The sequence below is a fragment of the Nuphar pumila genome, chromosome 7 (assembly GCF_984573655.1).
Source record: "Nuphar pumila chromosome 7, dmNupPumi1.hap1.1, whole genome shotgun sequence".
Taxonomy (NCBI): domain Eukaryota; kingdom Viridiplantae; phylum Streptophyta; class Magnoliopsida; order Nymphaeales; family Nymphaeaceae; genus Nuphar; species Nuphar pumila.
Genome location: NC_143255.1, coordinates 91,278,056 through 91,295,792, shown reverse-complemented (window position 1 = coordinate 91,295,792; position 17,737 = coordinate 91,278,056). Strand labels below are relative to the sequence as shown.

Here is a 17,737-nt window from a genome sequence, read left to right as displayed (position 1 = left end):
TATGTTCACTACTTAACATAAATATTTTAACTCATTTAAAATAATTTGGCACAGCAATAATGCATTCTCATGCTCCTCTATGTAAGCACCCAAAGAAAGGGACAAAATTAATCAACATACCTGCCATACTCATCAACAAGCATTCCTTCCATTTCTCTGAGTGGATCATCCACAGCACGTTCTGCTCGAGTTGGACGTCTTAGAAATAAACCAGCAGTAATATCATCATTTGATGATCCTATTTCATCCATGTAGCGACGAAGAACTGATTCTGGAAGGATTTTCCGCTCAAGCCATAACCTCAAGACCTATCAAAGAAAACAAAGTGATCAATATCCAAGGAAAAAGCAAAAGATCATAACCACATCTCAAAGGCCACAAAATGATCACCTTCAGGCATTGACGACGATTTTCACGTGCACCAGCTCCAGGTGGGGCAGCAGCACCCAAGAGCCGTGGAAGAGCTGCTTGTACTGTTGGAATATATGAAGCCCCTGCAATACCTGCAGCAACCAGACATTTTGCAAGCAGTGAAAATGAATAATGTAATGGTAAAACAGGTAAAGCTTATCAAACACTGACAATTTGAATCAAATAGTACATGAAACACCTTGAGGTGCTACAGAAGCCAAACAGATATTTATGCTTCATAAAGCCAAGAGATGTACACAAGTGAAATTGTACCATAGATATACGCGCTATTAATTCAGAAGGGGGTTTAATCTCCACTATCCAAGAGTCACACAACCCTGGAGACAGTAAACATATGCCCTGGAAAAGGAGTCATCCTCCAACAGCTGTAAGATATTAGCATTTCCACTAACACCCAAATATTAGAATTTTTTTAATTTTCACATTCAATTCATGCTTCTCAAAACAGGGGGGATGTGTGAGAGTGATTATAACAAATGACTTCAGCACTACAACTTACAATTCTAGTATATTTAAGGCCAAATGAAATGACTGTTTTCCCTTTTTTCTCACAGCTTCATTCAATCTAATGCTGGGTAAATATAGATGCAATTGACATTTATTAAAAGAATCAAGCTTAGCACAATCACTTTAAATGTATATAGTTTTATTAAAAGAACAAGTACGGTGCTACCTTTTGATTATGTTTCCATTGGAATTTTTATAGCAGGATCTTACTGATGTTGCTAAAAGATAGTTGCAGCTTTTGGCAAGCCAGAAAGCACCCAGCCACCCCACACACATGTAGACACACAATCATGGCCATAACCAGAATAAACGCATCTCATGTACAGCTGCAACCATGCATTACATTTTCACTTTTGATAAGTTCATTTTGTTTTCAATCCTTATTGATTTTTATTGAATGGGAATTTCTTGGTCAATTTTTCCATGGCTTATGACTACCATAAGGCTAAAATTTCACCACAATGTTGGAGAACCTTGTGACTGAATAAAACAACTGCATTAGTATTCTTAGGTGACCGCATCAAACTGCGGACATTATGTAAAATTAACAGAACTTGAACAAACTTCATAACATCGTCCATACAAAAATAAATTTTTGCAGAAAACAGTTGTACCATATGTGAGACCCATTAGTTCAAAAAAATGTGACAAAAAAGATAACTGAAAGCACAACAGGAAATATCCATCAAAATGAATACCTCTCTGACTGTGTGAGCATTGTGTGATGGAATCAACAAGAAAAAATAAGTCAACTCTTCGATGAAAACTGGCTTCATTCTCCAACTTCCGAATAAGAATATCCACAACCTGCACACAAAACATGTTTATCATGCTCAACATGTGCAAAAGTTTATATATCCAGTCCTAAATAAAAAACCAAGGAAAAAAAGGAAATGCAAAGGAGAAGGAACACTGTAGGATATTCTATTCACACAAGGTAAAGGTTTCTAAATAAAGAATTCAATAATCTACAGACCAATAATTCCAGTAAAATGAATGGCAGACAACAGCAAGAATAAGTGAAATATAAATGCAAGTGCATGCAAATTAATTAACTTACTTCTCCAGCAATCCCATACTTGGCACAATCAATTGCAAGGCGAGTAGCTCGACCAATACTTTCTTTTGTTCTAGATAGTGTTTCCACCATTCCCTCAAAAGCATCACGAGCAACAGCTGCTTCAGTTCCACCACTCAATGAGCCGCTGATTCCCTTGTATTCTGGCCCAACTTTAGCTTCATCATATTCTTTCGGGTCCATCTGCTCTTGTGGTACGAATTGATGGGCATGGGTTGATGGAGATTCAAATGATGAATGAAGAAAAAATCCATTTAAACTCTCTTGCACACCGTTGCTCAAGGAAAATGGCTGAAGTGAAGGAACAGGACTGAAAGTCTTTCCCTGTACAGGGGTGGTGGACATAAGAGAAGTGACAGGAGCATCAACATCATCATGAATAAGAGATTGAGAGCGTGACTGGCGCCTCTTGGCCTGAGCAGCTGCAATAAGGTTCCTCATGGATGGAGAAGATTCTGCGGCCTTTGTTTCTATTAATGAACTACCAGGTTTAAACTCTTTTCCAGATTCGATACTGAAAGTAATCACAGAAAACCAAGTGAGAGTAAGGAAAATGACGTTACCACACTTTACACAAAGATTACCAATGTGAAAACTCAATAAGCTAAGTGCAAGTTATGATTACCGTTCTCTCCGCAGAACATCCCCTTCAGCACTGTGGTTTGTTGCAACTGCAATCCTGGGCCTATTTTCAATAGGCCCCTGCAACCGTGAACTAGTTTTTTGAGAAATTTTCATCTTTTCAGATGTGGCATCTGTCTTATTTCTTTGTGGAGTGGCAGCATGCCCACTGCCTAAACTTTCTGAATCCTGGTAAGAACTTCTATAGGATCCAAACTGAGTTTTCTTCACTGCTGGAGAATCTGATGTCTTAGCATGAGACTTGTTGATTTTTTGATCATGTAGCTTAGTTGCAAGTTTGACGTGCCCAACCAGGTTCTTTGGAGGAGAGGAGGGTGACTTTACTGGCTTGGAAGATGATTTCTGAGATTCTACAACAGTACCTTTCATCCTCTTCTGTTCAACTAGCTTTGGACTAGATAAAAGCTCCTTTGCAGGTCCATCAGGAGATACTGTATTATTGATAGATTTCTGTGCATCATCAACTGAATTCAGATATTCACCCTTGATAGTCTCAGTCTTTAACAATTTACCTGAACTTTCCAACTGCATATGGACAGTTTGAAGAGAATCTAGATTTTTTTCAGAAGCCTTACAGGCAAGACTTGTAGTTTCACTGTGTACCACTGCCCTGCATTCATCGTTAACACTGACAGAACCAAAAGAAGCTTGTCTGCTTTCAACTCCAGAACCAGGAGACCTACCATTATCAACATGCATGGAAGATTTGCTTTTAGCCAAAGTTGGACTCCCCAAATGCAAATCAGCATTACTGTCAGCAACAGAGGCTGACATGGCTTCTAGCGCCCGGCGACGTCGCTTTGTCAATGGAAGGATATCTTCATCACCTGAAGAATGGCCTCCACCTTTACATCTATTAGGCTTCAAAGCTAAACCATTAGATGAGTCGGAATCCAATTTCTTAGAATCTGAGAAAAGTTTACCTTTCTTGTCAATCGTTACATGTGGAGAGTCATTTGACTTATCATTTCCACCAACAAAAGGTGATTCCTCAACAATGTCATCGTCCATCTCTGAGATTCTCAATCTCTTTGCTGGACGAATCTTTTCATCCATATCCAAGATGACTTTTCCGCTTGTTTTACACTTTTTCATTTGATCTTTTGATGACAACAACTTAACACTTTTTGGGTCCTCCAAGTGATCAAAAGCTTCCTTACCATGATCAACATTCAGCAAGTTTTCTGCTCCTCTTAGATCATTCTTATCAGCTATCCTGTTATCTCTAAAAATGCTCTTTGACTTTTTTGAACTTATAACATCCACATCTGATGTTGGAGATGACTCCTGCTTGCTATTGCTGGAGGCTATTTTTTGCAGCATGTCACTATGGGCACTCTCCTCTTTCAAACGCTTTGATGATGCTGGCTTAGAACCCTTAGAATCTTCATGTTTCAATTTGGGACCTGCGACAGCCTTTCGTTTTACTTCAGAGGAGGTGTCAACTTTTACTTTAGAAACATGAATCCCTTTTCTAGTTCCACAAGTAGAATATTTAGAACCAATGGATGTGAACAAAGGCAGAGATGCCACATGTTCCTTGTCATCAGGATCAGAAGGGGAAGTATCAGAAGCACCAAGACTTTTACCACCAACTGTGCCTTTTGAGCAAACATCCACACTATTGAGCTCTGGGAAAATGCTGCCAAAATTAATATTTCTAAGCTTACTGCTTTGATCATGATCTGGAGAAAGTCCTTCCTTTCTTGGAGAGAACCTAGAAACATTCTTGGAAGGCACCACACCTTTGTTTGGTGGACGTGGGGTTCTATTGGCAGTTTTAACCCTTTTCTTGACAGATAGAAGTGGAGATGTCTGCCCTTCCATGACCTTCGTAGCCCCATCCTTGGCATCCAAAGACGCCGAACGACTCAGAGAACAGCGTTCCAACCCATGACCTCCACTATCTGGACACTCGCTACTGGTAGCAGTCTCATTAAGCTGCTCTTTGGAATAAGATTCCAGATAACTGTCCCGTGTTAAAGCCAAGTTAGAGCATTCCACGTGCATGGGACGTTCAGTACCCCCATTTTGAGAGGGTTCATGTTGCTGAGATGGTCCATCAGTGTCTCCTTTCGGACTTGCAGTCTTTTTTTTCTGCAACTCTTCAAAGGCCTCACAAATTTCCTTCACAGCACGAGAAAAATGTTTGACAGTTCTACCCTGACATCGAGCTGACAACTTATTCTTTGACTCATGAGTGAACACTTGAATATCAGGAGGGGCAACAAATCCACTGGATCAAAAACAAATAATACGGTGCTTAAAGGGCTGGTAGCTATCTTTTTAGAAACTGTGCAAAGTCACATAATCAGGCACTGAATATTGAAACATAACTGCTAAACACAGATTAAATAATAAAAAGTGAAATAACTCCAAAAAACGGGATTACCCAATGCATGCTGTTCCCAGATGGAAAACTACTTAAAATATACCACCTAAATGCCGACCATCACCACAAAGGTGACTACCATAGCGGCAACAGCAACCCTCACAGTGTCCTCTAAACAACAGCTAGAAGTGGCTGTTGATGAATGCAACTAACCCAACCAATATTATAAGATGCATAACGTAACATATCAAAAAAATCACAAATTTATACTTACAAATTCAAAAAACTTAAAACAAAATAAAATAATCCAATAACTTCATAATGCAAGAAACTAATGCTAGTATCTACAAAATAAAACGAAAATATTACATAGCAAATAATAATCAACCACATAAAACACCAAATACCAAATAATCAAAATAATAAATTATTAATGACATTCATAACTATTAAAAAAAGCAAATTATTCAATACTCTAAGGATCAAACTAATAAGTCATAGGTCCCAATAAGCAAATATAAGCAATCAAAATATTTAATATTTAAATATTTGAAGTATTTGCAACATTTCCTGGAGAGTCAGCATCCACAGATTTTCAAACAAAATAAAGATAAGAGATATCATTCAACCACAACTTCCTAGTTGCCCAACTTCCTAAATCTAACTCTAAAGTCTAAATACCCCAACTTCTAATTCCTAAGACTAAGCTACTTCATATACTTTGAAATAGAAGCTGTTAAAATTTCATCTATATATCTCCCTTGGTTCTTTCGTACGCTTGGGGGATTTTTTGACTCCTAAAAGCAATGAGTGTGATGATGGGATTTCGTCAGCAATTTCATCATCTAAATCTAGGATGACCTCCCGCAGTGGCTCAGCAGGTTGCAACTCCGACATTAACTCTGCAGCCCACTGTTCAAATATATATATATATATATATATATATATATATACACACACAATACCCCATAGGGATATTTTGATCATTTTACATAGTTGTTTTTAGAAACAACTATTTTAATAGGTAGCTTATTTTTATCGTCTTTATTTTTTCTTTTCTTTTCTTTTCCATTATTTAATATGCATTGGGGGTCCCACATTATAGTCGTTGGGACCCCCCAACGGTTATATTTCCCAACGGTCATCAATATGACCGTTGGGGAATCCCAACGACAACATGTGGGAGCCCCCAACGGCTTCCTTTTTCCCCACTCTCTTTGTATATAAATAGGGGTGTTCTCCCCTTGTATTCTTAAGCTTTGTGAGCGCTCATTCAAGAAAGCTCTTTACTTTTTTACGTGTGTAGCCTTTTAAAGGCTTTTTATATTGTCACTTAGTGGACTTCTTTACTATCTCTCTTGTGCCTTTGTGTTTGTCCATTATTAGACATTGTGAATGCATTAGCATTCTTGTATTACATTTTCGCACTCTTCTTTACATGGTATCAAAGCCATATGGTTCTTGGAGTTGAAGTCGTGACAACGCTCTATCACTTCTCCGTACAATGGAATCCAAGATTGATCTCTTCTTCAAACTCAATGGCAAGAATCATATGATGTGTGCATCTGCAATGGAGAATAATCTCAAAAGAAAAAAACTTTAGGGTTATGTAATGGGTTCTATTCCCGAACCTCAACTAGAGTTCACCAAGATAGAAGGAGGTCAAGAGAAAGCTCTTGAGGGAGATGCTCGCCTCAAGGCCATTGAAGAACATAAAAAATGATGAAAGATTGGGAGAACAATCATGCAAAGATACTTTCATAGTTCATGAACAAAGTAAAACTCAAGGTATGTGCTAACATTGCCAAATTTCATAAAGCCAATGAGACTTGGTTCTCTATAAAGGGTATGTATACCCAAAAAGATCTTCCAAGAGTATATTTTTTGCAAGAAAGAGTGAGAACCACCAAACAAAGTGATTTAAGCATTCAAGATTATTATAGTGTTTTAAATCCTTTATGTAATGAATTAGCACTCTCAGAGCCTAAGTGGATTGCCATTGAGGATGTGGAACTTAGGCAAAAGCAAATGGAACAAGAAAAGTTTTTTCAATTTCTATTTGGGCATCATCCTGAGTTTCAACAAGTTAGATCCTCTCTTCTACATAGATCTACTCTTCCTCTTTTGGAGGATGTCATTGCCGAAATTATTGAAGAAACTCGACTTGGCATGAGTAAAAGTATTGATGAGGTCTTAGCCATGTCTAAACCCGGCAACAATGTTAAAATATATAAGCCTCCATATTTTGGGAGACAAGGTAACTATACCAACAATGATAACTATGGTAGAGGTAGAAAGATGATCATTTGTTATCAATGTAATGAGTCGAGTCACATTAAACCCGCTTGCCCAAAATTGAATGAAACTTTCAAGTATAAGGTTACTTCCGTTGAAAAATCAACAATCAAAAAGGAAAACGAAGGCAAGGGTGGAGATCTTAAAGATACACTTAGACAAATTTTCATGGCTCTTCAACAAATCCTCAATGCTACCTTCTCTACATCAGGTGTCGCCATTGCCTCTACATCACCACCCGGTACGTATTCTTGGATTTTAGATTCGAGAGCATCCTTTCACATGACTCCCCATGAAAATGCTTTAACCAATGTATGCACCAATTCAAAAATATCATATGTCTCTTCAGCCGATGGAACCTTTTTAAAAATAAAAAGTATAGGAACACTAGATCCCAAAAATTCTCAAAAGTTTTTTGTCCCAAAGGTTAGAGTTGTTCCAAAACTAAACTTAAATCTTTTTTTGGTTTCTCAAATTGTCGACCATGGATGTGAAATATATTTCTCATCTAATGGGTGTTTTGTGCTGGATCGCCAATCCGAGAAGCAGATTGAGCAAGGCCATAAGAAGGGAGTCCTTTACTTTATGGATTATCTGACTCTTCCTTCCAACTCATTCTGTATATATATCCAAGACAAGAGCATTGAAACTTGGCATAAAAGACTTGGACATCCAAGCTACTCAAAAATGTATCTTTTTCCTTTTGAGAACAAATTTTGTAAAGAAAAAGATATAAATTACAAAGATTGTATTCATGGGAAAATGAAATCTATTTCATTTTCAACTAGAACCTTTGTTTCAACAAGACCTTTTGAATTGGTGCATTCCGATCTATTGGGTCCATCTCCGATTTTGTTTAAGAGTGGTTATTCATATTATATTGATGACTTTATTAGGTATGTATGGATCTATTTTTTTTAATTTTAAATCAAGTCTTTTTCTTTTACAAAGAGTTTTGCATAAAAGTTAAAAATCAATTTCAAAGCAATATAATTATTCTTAGATCCAATTCAGGTGGAGAATAGCTATCTAATGATTTTCAAAATTACCTAAAGATAAATGGAATTTGTCATCAAAGATCGTGTCCTATAACACCTCAACAAGATGGGCTAGCGAGAAGAAAACATGGGCATATTATAGAAATCGCCAGAACATTGCTTATTTCTAAAAATATCCCCAAAAAAAATTGGGGCGAAGCCATTTTAACCTCCACTTATTTAATAAGTCATATATCATCATCTACTTTGAAAAACATCTCTCCTTATGAAAAACTTCTCTAACATGGCACTTGACTTCAATCGCTTACGCGTTTTCGGTTGTAAATGCTTTGTACTTTTACACAAAAGAGATAAGTTGTCTCCAAAAGCAATTAAATGTGTTTTCCTTGGATACGGTGAAAATAAAAAAGAATATAGATGCTTTGATTTCAAAAAATAACAAACTTTATGTTTCCAAAGATGTGACATTCTTAGAAGAATAAAATGGTTTTGAAAATCTTGATAAGAAAGGTAAAATTGACTACATGTTTTTATATGATCTTTCTCCAACGAAAGATATGGATTCTAGTGATGATTCATTGAATCATTTTGAAATCATAGATGACACACATCATGAAAACTCTAATATTGAAACATCACCAAGTAGTGATGACATCATTGATAATTCTAAAAATCAAGTTTATACTCGGCGTGAGCAAAATAAACCTATTAGTGCCTTAGAAAAATTTTCTCAAAACAATGAGTCACTAGAAGAAACCTCTCTTAGACGATCTACTAGAGAATCCATTCCACCAAATAGGTTTGTTTCCTATGAAACACTAACACCTAATTATAGGGCTTGCTTAATAACTTTACACTCCCATCATGAGCCCGCACATTATGGTCAAGTCAAAAATATACCACATTAGATTGAAGCCATGAATATAGAACTAGATGCTCTTAAGAAAGCGAACAAAAAGAATTAGTTAAACTTCCTCCCAACAAGAAACCTATTGGTTGCCGGTGGATTTTTAAAGTTAAAACTAAAAGTGATGAAACTTTAGAACAATATAAAGCAAGATTAGTAGCTAAAGAATACTCACAAGAATATGGTATTGACTATGAGGAAACCTTTGCACCCGTGGCTAGAATGACTAGTGTTAGGACCCTAATAGCTGTGGCATCAACTAAAAAATGCCCTATATATCAATTATATGTTAAAAAAGTCTTCCTTAATAAAAACCTAAATGAAGAAGTCTAGATGAATCCTTCGCCGGGATTTAACATCGATCAGGAAAAAACTCTTAAACTTTTAAAAGCATTGTATGGTCTTAAGCAGGCTCCCAAGACTTGGTACGATAGATTTAGTGATGTCATGACTAGTCTGGGTTTTCGTTCATGTTATACTGACACTGCTCGCTTTGTGAAAATTGCAAGAACTAGTATTGTTATTCTTCTACTTTATGTAAATGATATGATTATATCAGGGAATGGTCAAATTGGTGTTCGTAATGTTAAAAATATGTTAAAAAATAATTTTGATATGTCTAACTTAGAATTCTTAAGATATTTTTTAAGAATTGAAGTTGCATACTCTCCCCGCGGATATATACTTTCTCAAATGAAACTTGTTGCAGATATATGTACTGAATCTGGAATTTTAGATGATAAGGTGAAAACTCCTAAAGTGATCAATGCTAAATTAAGACTAGAGGATGGGACTCTTCTGGAAGATCCCACACCCTATAGACAACTCATTGGCTCTTCAATCTACTTCACCATTACCAGACCAGATATTGCTCATGCCGTTCACTCTGCTACCCAGTTTCAGCATGCTCCTACAACTGTCCACATGAGTGTTGCGCTAAGAATCGTCAGATACCTCAAGAATACCATCACTAAAAAGTTATTTTTATCCTCATCCTCTTCATTAAATTTACTTGCTTATATTGTTGCTGATTGAAGAAAAAATCCTCGTAATAAAATCTCAACTACTGGTTTTTGTGTCTTTTTGAGAGATTCTCTAATTGCCTGGAGATGCAAGAAGCAACAAAAAGTCTCGCTATCCTCTACTGAAGCTGAATATCAGGCTATGGCAACTACCATTATGGAACTCGTTTGGTTACAAAGTCTTCTCAAAGATATGAGTGTAGACATCTCGAGTCCTTCGAAGCTATGTTGCGATAACAAAAGTGCAATCTACATTGCCAACAATCACGCCTTCCATAAGCGCACCAAACATATAGAGATAGACTGTCACTATGTACATGATGAACATCTGAGAGAAATTGTTACCATGTCATATGTCACATCAGAGTATCAGTTGACAAACTTCTTCACTAAAGCTCTTTCTACTCCTCGTTTTATTTTTCTTCTTAGCAAACTTTTGGCCATCTCCCCGTAAAGTTTGAGGAGGGGTGTTAAAATATATGTATAAACATATATATAATACGCGATAGGGGTATTTTGGTCATTTTACATAGTTGTTTCTAGAAATAACTATGTTAATAGGTAGTTTATTTTTATCTTTTTTATTTTTTATTTTCTTTTATTTTTCATTATTTAATATGCATTGGGGGGTCCCACATTATAATCGTTGGGACCCCCCAAGAGTCATAAATATGACCATTGGGGGCTCCCAACGACAACATGTGGGAGCCCCCAATGGCTCCCTTTTTTCCCACTCTCTTTGTGTATAAATAGGGGTGTTCTCCCCTTGTATTCTTAAGCTTTGTGAGCTCTCATTCAATAAAGCTCTTTACTTTTTTATGTGTGTAGCCTTTTAAAGGCGCTTGTCCCTTATTGGACATTGTGAATGCATTAGCATTCTTGTATTACATTTCTGCATACTTCTTTACACCCACTTCCTTAATTCATCTACTTCTCTTAAACTCATAGCTATTTCAACACAAACACAACTTGAAATATAGAAACATCAACAAGGTTGTGCAAAGGTGTCACGCCCTACAATGACATTTGAACCTACATATGCCAAAGTGAATCATTCTAGATGCATGCAGTTCACAATTATTTCCAAGCCAGGTCACCTTTCCCTTCCATCAATAAATCTAAACCAAAAGACGAAACCCTTAAAATAATGAATAGTTTATCTCAAAGCCTTTGAAATACACTTGTGAATCATTAAGCAATTAAGAAAAGAAATTTGAAGTATTTTTATTTTACTAGGTTTTCAAGCAATACACACACACACACATTATATATATATGGGTTAATATTTGCTCATATCGCCATGAGGTAGATGTTTTTCATGAAACTAACCTTAAAGATGTGATCGACATATTTTGCTTAACAGGAATAGGCTCTTGGATTGTCCAATTGCAACATGTAGACAAGTTTTTGTAAGGCCTCAAAAATCAATGGCCTACAATGTGCACATGTTCTCAACTCATAAAATTGTATTTTTTCGTATGAAAAAACATAATCCAAGAACCGATCCCCAGCATTTGGAACATGTTGAACACATCCATGAGGTCTAATTGGGTCAAAAGAACCTGCACCTATGATCTCTAGATGTGGCATGGAATCATGGCACCATAACAAATATATACATACATACATATACACACATTTATTTATTTATTTACAGACTCGCATACATACACATGTGTGTATATAACGGACTTGCTCAATTTCCAACTGACAATGGATAAGTTTTAATGTTTTTGTGATTATCTTCTTGTCAAATAGCTTTGTCCACCCCATACTTTGCTCTTTCTCTCTCTTAACCAGTGCACTCTTGCAACCAATTTGTTTTGTGTAAAATGCAGTCCATGTCACATTGTCTATGTCCTATCTTTGAACAAATTTGTATGTTATGTATGATAATGAGTATTGTCAGAACTTGGATTAGTTTGCAACAAAATTTATATACAATAATAAATTTGGAATAACTATGTTGTTGATTTTATACACAAATACATAATGAAAATTTCTTCCAACAAAATTCTTTATATTGACTCTTGATACGATGGCTCAATGCTGTAAAAATCCATGTGGTTGTTATTTAGTCTTTTCCCTTTTTTTCTTTTTCTTTTTCGACTTTCCATGGTGCATCAACAAAACAAGAGTAAGAAAGAGAGAACGAGAATCAGGGCAAACATTATGCTTAGTCCTTTTTGGTTATCACTGTATCTACTTAAAAACTTATAATCTCCACAAAACCTGTTATTTCCTTCGTATATTTTTGTTTTCCAATCATTTGTTAACGTCTGTATAAACAAGAACACTTCTTGGCAGAAAGTCCCCTCTTTGTGATAATAAAATAAAAACAGATAAAAAATCTACTTTTTTTGTGGAACTTCTAAGATTTTAGGGGTAGGTGGGCAGGTACATTTTGGTTACATTATACAATAAGAGTACATTAGTACTATCACTGGTGAAGGAATTTCATGGGAAATTATCTCTTGCCAATAGGAATAAAAAGGGTGCCTGCTGGCGAATTAATTTTATCTAATTAACATATATCAGTTTCCATGATCATCTTTGAACTCCCCTTCCCTCAATGGTTCGGATATCTTTTGGTAGAGCATGAACAGTAATTTGGTACATAATATCTTTTACATGATAAGGTGCTCACTTTTAAATATGCTGACTTTTTTATTCATTCTTGGTTACACAATCAGAACAGAAAATTATCAATTATCTCTCCATTTTACAGTCTTCTACAATTTCTTAGAAAATTGAGTGGAAAGCAAATCATGTCACTATTACATACCACATACTTCTCACGCATCATGCATGACACCAAGCACATGTGGCTATATAACAGAAAGAAAGTGATATCTAACCTATTTATGATTTTCATAGAAAAAAACAAAAAATGATTTCTTTCCTATAGAAACCTGTAAAAACTATCAGAGGCAGTGCCTGCCCATTGGGTTGCGCAGGCAGGCTATGCAAAAGGTATTGGCAAGTGTATCTGTCATAGCATAAATAAACAGAAACATGAATGAATGCATATATGTTCATGCGTACGGGCTGATCATCCTATGGCATGCTTAGTACAAAAAAAACTGCACACAATAGAGCAACATACCAAAGTGTGGGATAAAAGATTTATAACCATGTCTGCTATAGCATCAAATATACCTATGCTATGGATTGCATTAAATAATGAAAAGTAGCAAGCAAATGTTATTACCTAAAATCATAGTCACCAGTGTCGTACTCAGCAATTTCTTGGCTACGTTTCTCCCATGAGTTTTTCTAGAAAGTGGTTTTCCAGAGAAAATCCAGGAAAAAAATCTTGGGTGCAAGAATTTTAAAAGAAATATCGTGATATTATACCAATATTTATGTCATCACCTATATTTATCATGATATTTTCACATTTTTATCAGCTGTTGAGAAAACCCCATTAATATCATGACATTTTAAAAATAGTGGCTATATTGGTGACTATGCTTTTTTATCACTATGAAACAAACATTTGAGGATAGCAACTGTAAGATACCAATAAGAATTACAAGCATGGATTCACAAAGGAATTTATATGACATAACAATCTATCAAAAAGTCAAGCACTAAGTCACACCTTGATGTATGGATCATAATTAACAATGATAACATTAACATTCATATTGATTATAAGTCTATAACACTATCTGTTTTTAACATATTCAACCAATATTTCAGAAAAAAATAAATTACACTAATCTTGCACAATTTGATGCAGATAAAAAATACAGTAAGCATAGAAATAAACAATAAGATTTTTAACGAGAAAAGGTTACCAATGGGCAATCGTATGACACAAGAAATGAACAATAAATTTTACAACATAGAGACTACACAGAAACAGCAGTCCACAGAAATGCACCTGATGGGCTAGGATATTTAAAAACCCATCAGGTTAAATTTTCAACGCTGATGACAAACTATCTTAATGGAATCAAGCGATATGGGGGTATCAATGACAAACTATCTTAATGGAATTACGCGATATGGAGGTATCAATGATAAATTATCATACTGGAATCAAGTGATACGGAGGCATCAACCATTGATGGGCTTATATACCAGGCCTAACTAATGAAATCCAACGCATGTTATATTAACAATGCATTAACCTACGATATTTGGCCAAATAGGTCCAAATCTTACACCAATTATTATGAAGGTTACTATCTTGGCAACCACAGAGTTGGAGGACCAGACTAACCGTAAATATGCACAAGGGTAGTGTTTTAGATTTATCTTCAAACCTCCTTGATTTTGTTTGCAATACCCAGTTTCAGTTACACCTACAACTACACAAGCAAATATCGTAGCAATAATAAAACTCTCACACAGAAGATGCCCACCAATATTAACACAAAATAATTTTTAATTTAAAAAAAGAAGAACAAATAACTTACATTTCTGCAGTGCCAAAGAACTGAACAAAGTACTTCTTTGGATCCGGCGACTTGTTCCAATCTTCCGGTTTACTTATCTAGAAGGAAAACCCAAAAGGTATAATCTCAAAGTTTTGCAAAGCAACTCATTCTCAGAACATTACCAAACTGAAATGTCTCGTCATCAATTAAATCCAAAAAGGAAAATAAAGAGAATAGGAAAGCATTGGTTCCTCTACAGAATAAACATGACTAATAAAAAAAAACATAAACCGCAAACCACATCCCAAAAGACATTCGAACAATTATATTTTAACATCCAAATAAAAAATAAAAATAGATGTGTAAAAACAATGCAAAAAGATATTCATCAGAACTTATGTACAGAATAAACAGAGGCTTAGCATGTGAAACAAACACTGCAATGTCCACCCGTTTCCAGTTTCCCGCTTATTAGCCAAATAAAAACTCGTCCACAGAACAAATTCTAAAGGAATAACAAACAAGATATCCGTGCCAAGACCGAAAGCAAAAAACGCACCATATACATAGAAGCAAGGACGAACCAGAACAGGCGCATCAACAACGAAATCTAAGGCATACCTTCGCAGGCCACGCCGGGAACCCCTTCACCTTGGCGAGGACGAGATCTCCCAGGGTCAACTGGCTCCTCTCCTTGGAATTTCCGGCTCCCTTCCTCCGCCCCGGAGCCATGGGGAGAAAACCCTAGCCCGGCCTCCCTCCGGCGGAAGGAAACCCTAGAACCCCTAGAAGAGCAATGGCCACGATAGAGCCCTGGAAACTGGCTGGACGAGGAGGGAGTCCGGCGGCCGGAGGACTTCCGACGAGTCTCAGAGGGGAGACGCCGGAGCGGGGGGCGGACTTCCGGTGGCGGAGGACGGCGGTGGAGGGATGCTTATTTTTTGGCCTAATTTTCTTATTTTTCTTTTTTCCCTCTTTTTCTTTTTTTCCCTCTTTTTTTTTTTTTACTTCCGAGAGAAAACGCCTTGGAGGAGAGAGAATGGGAAGAGGGTTGAGGGTGTCTTATATAGTTTCTGACTATTAACCATGGTTAGTATCGTCAAGTAGAGATTGTTTACTGCGGTTAAGAGCCGACCACGGCGGTTTAGGTCGGTAGTGGATCCGATCGTGCGACGTTTTTTAGGTCCATGGTCTCGGTTTCGGTACGGTATATCGTTATTGGCCGTCTGTCTGAAAAATGGACGGTGAATATCTCGCGTTGCATGATTTTTCAAAATTGAACTAAAAGTTTGTATTTGTGGTTGTGTTAGGGATGCAAATGGATCGGATTCATTCGGACCTCCATTTCCAATCCGCTATATTATTATTGGATTTGGATCTTCAATGTATATTTGGATCAGATTAGAACCTGGATTTTCTTCATATTTGGTTCAAATCCCGACCAATAATTTATGTCGGATCCAAATCAGGAGCAGGTCAGCCCTAATGTATTTGCACGTTTTTTACATGCAATACTTGTTTTCAACATTTTTGTATCGGATCCAGTACTGTCATTTAAATTCACTAAATTGGACATAGTTCAAATCCGAATATAGATTCTGAATTGCTGCCAAATATGTGGATTTAGAATTGGATTCCACACCCAAACTGAGGGGACACCTAGCTTGTGGCTGCTGTCAACGGGTTGGACATGTCTAGGTATCCATCTTGATTTGAACCCGAATTCCCATGTACTGACCTGACTTATAGACCGTACTTTGGTATATTGTATGTTTTCTAAGTAAAAGTTACAAATCATATGGGATGGGTTTAATATTCCATTTTGTTGAACTACCAAAACCCTAACTCAAATCCGAAGAACACTGCAAATTATTTGGGAAGGTTAAAGTGCACCAATAATTGGTTGGGTATCCGACCTGTTGTCCGCCTTAGAGTAATTCTGGCGTTGTTCATAAGTGCAAACAAGCTGAGCCGAGCCGTTGGTGGCTCGGCTCATGTTCGCTCTTAAAGAGCTGGTTCAAGCTCAAAAAATAGGCTCTGCAAGCTGAATATGAACAATAGATAGCCGGCTCAACTCCACTCGTATAAGCTCCTTACGTTGTCAGAAATATATTTTACACACTTTACATGTAATTTTTTATAATACTAGTTCTCCCAACTCAGAAGCAATGCATTTTTTAGTACAAACAAAGCTTGAACTTAGTTCATATTAACTTTGGCTCATTATGAGCTTGAACTCAGCTTGGCTCACCACAAGAATGAGCCAACGTTTAGCAAGTTTACCAGCCCTACTTTGTAGGGCTAACAGTGGGGTTGGATCTTGAGATGAATCCGACCTGACCAGGCTGGATCCATGCCCATCTTGTGCTTCAATTAAGTTAGGAGATCATGTTAGGCAATGACTAAAGCCAACAATGGTACAGACCGGGATTGTTGCTGTTTTCGATGCAGACCCATGACTAACCAGTAACCAGATATCCATTTCATAAGATCCTTATGCAGCTTATTTCCTGATCGCAAGGAAATAAGTTATGAATTCATCCCAGTATCCAGATCCGAAACCCTGACCTACTTTGTACTAACCAGCGTACAGCTTGTTTGCATGAGGCAACTCGATACTAATCGTCCATTTCCCAGTTATGTTGGGAAGCTTACATACATTAATTTACTAATGGTTCCCGCAGAAAATGGGACCTGTAAAAACGGATAAAATTAGTTGAACCAGACAGTTCCAACATGGTTTGGATCTTATCATTTATTCCAACCCGGATCTGACTAAATATAAATTGTTTGTTTTGAATCAATTCGCTCCTAAAACAGATGTCATTTTATGAACCATATCCAACAAAAATACCTTTGGTCAGGTCATATATCCCAGCTGGATCCCACCCACTTGCATCCTCATAGTCGTCATTCAAACTCAAGGTCCCTTGGTTATCAGGTTGCAACTCTGATCCAATTTAGATATCTAAAGACAACAAGCCTGAACTAATTGTCGTGAAAGATTGTGAGTTCATTGCCTCATTTCATTATCAAACCTTAATGAAACATTTGTTGAGGTTAAAATGGACCCGGGTCTCCCCACAAGTGTGAATCAATGGAAACAATAATGCAATGACAGTGAAAGAAATAAAAC

General features: G+C 36.8%; 1 protein-coding gene across 4 annotated transcripts in view; it reads right to left on the bottom strand.

Moving 5' to 3' along the window:
* Positions 1 to 15,620, bottom strand: part of LOC149832462 (ENHANCER OF AG-4 protein 2-like) — a 50,779-nt gene extending 35,159 nt beyond the window's left edge. For 3 of the 4 annotated variants that reach the window (XM_090014498.1, XM_090014497.1, XM_090014499.1), the window contains exons 1-7: positions 15,223 to 15,620; positions 14,641 to 14,717; positions 2,643 to 4,895; positions 2,000 to 2,531; positions 1,638 to 1,746; positions 391 to 503; positions 121 to 308 (exon numbers count right to left, since the gene is read on the bottom strand). In XM_090014498.1, coding sequence (XP_089870624.1) covers positions 121 to 308; positions 391 to 503; positions 1,638 to 1,746; positions 2,000 to 2,531; positions 2,643 to 4,895; positions 14,641 to 14,717; positions 15,223 to 15,333 — 3,383 coding nt within the window. In that variant the 5' untranslated portion in view covers positions 15,334 to 15,620. The remainder of the gene's footprint in view (positions 1 to 120; positions 309 to 390; positions 504 to 1,637; positions 1,747 to 1,999; positions 2,532 to 2,642; positions 4,896 to 14,640; positions 14,718 to 15,222) is intronic. The other variant, XM_090014500.1, reaches the window with a different exon arrangement.
* Between the last annotated feature and the right edge of the window lie 2,117 nt (positions 15,621 to 17,737).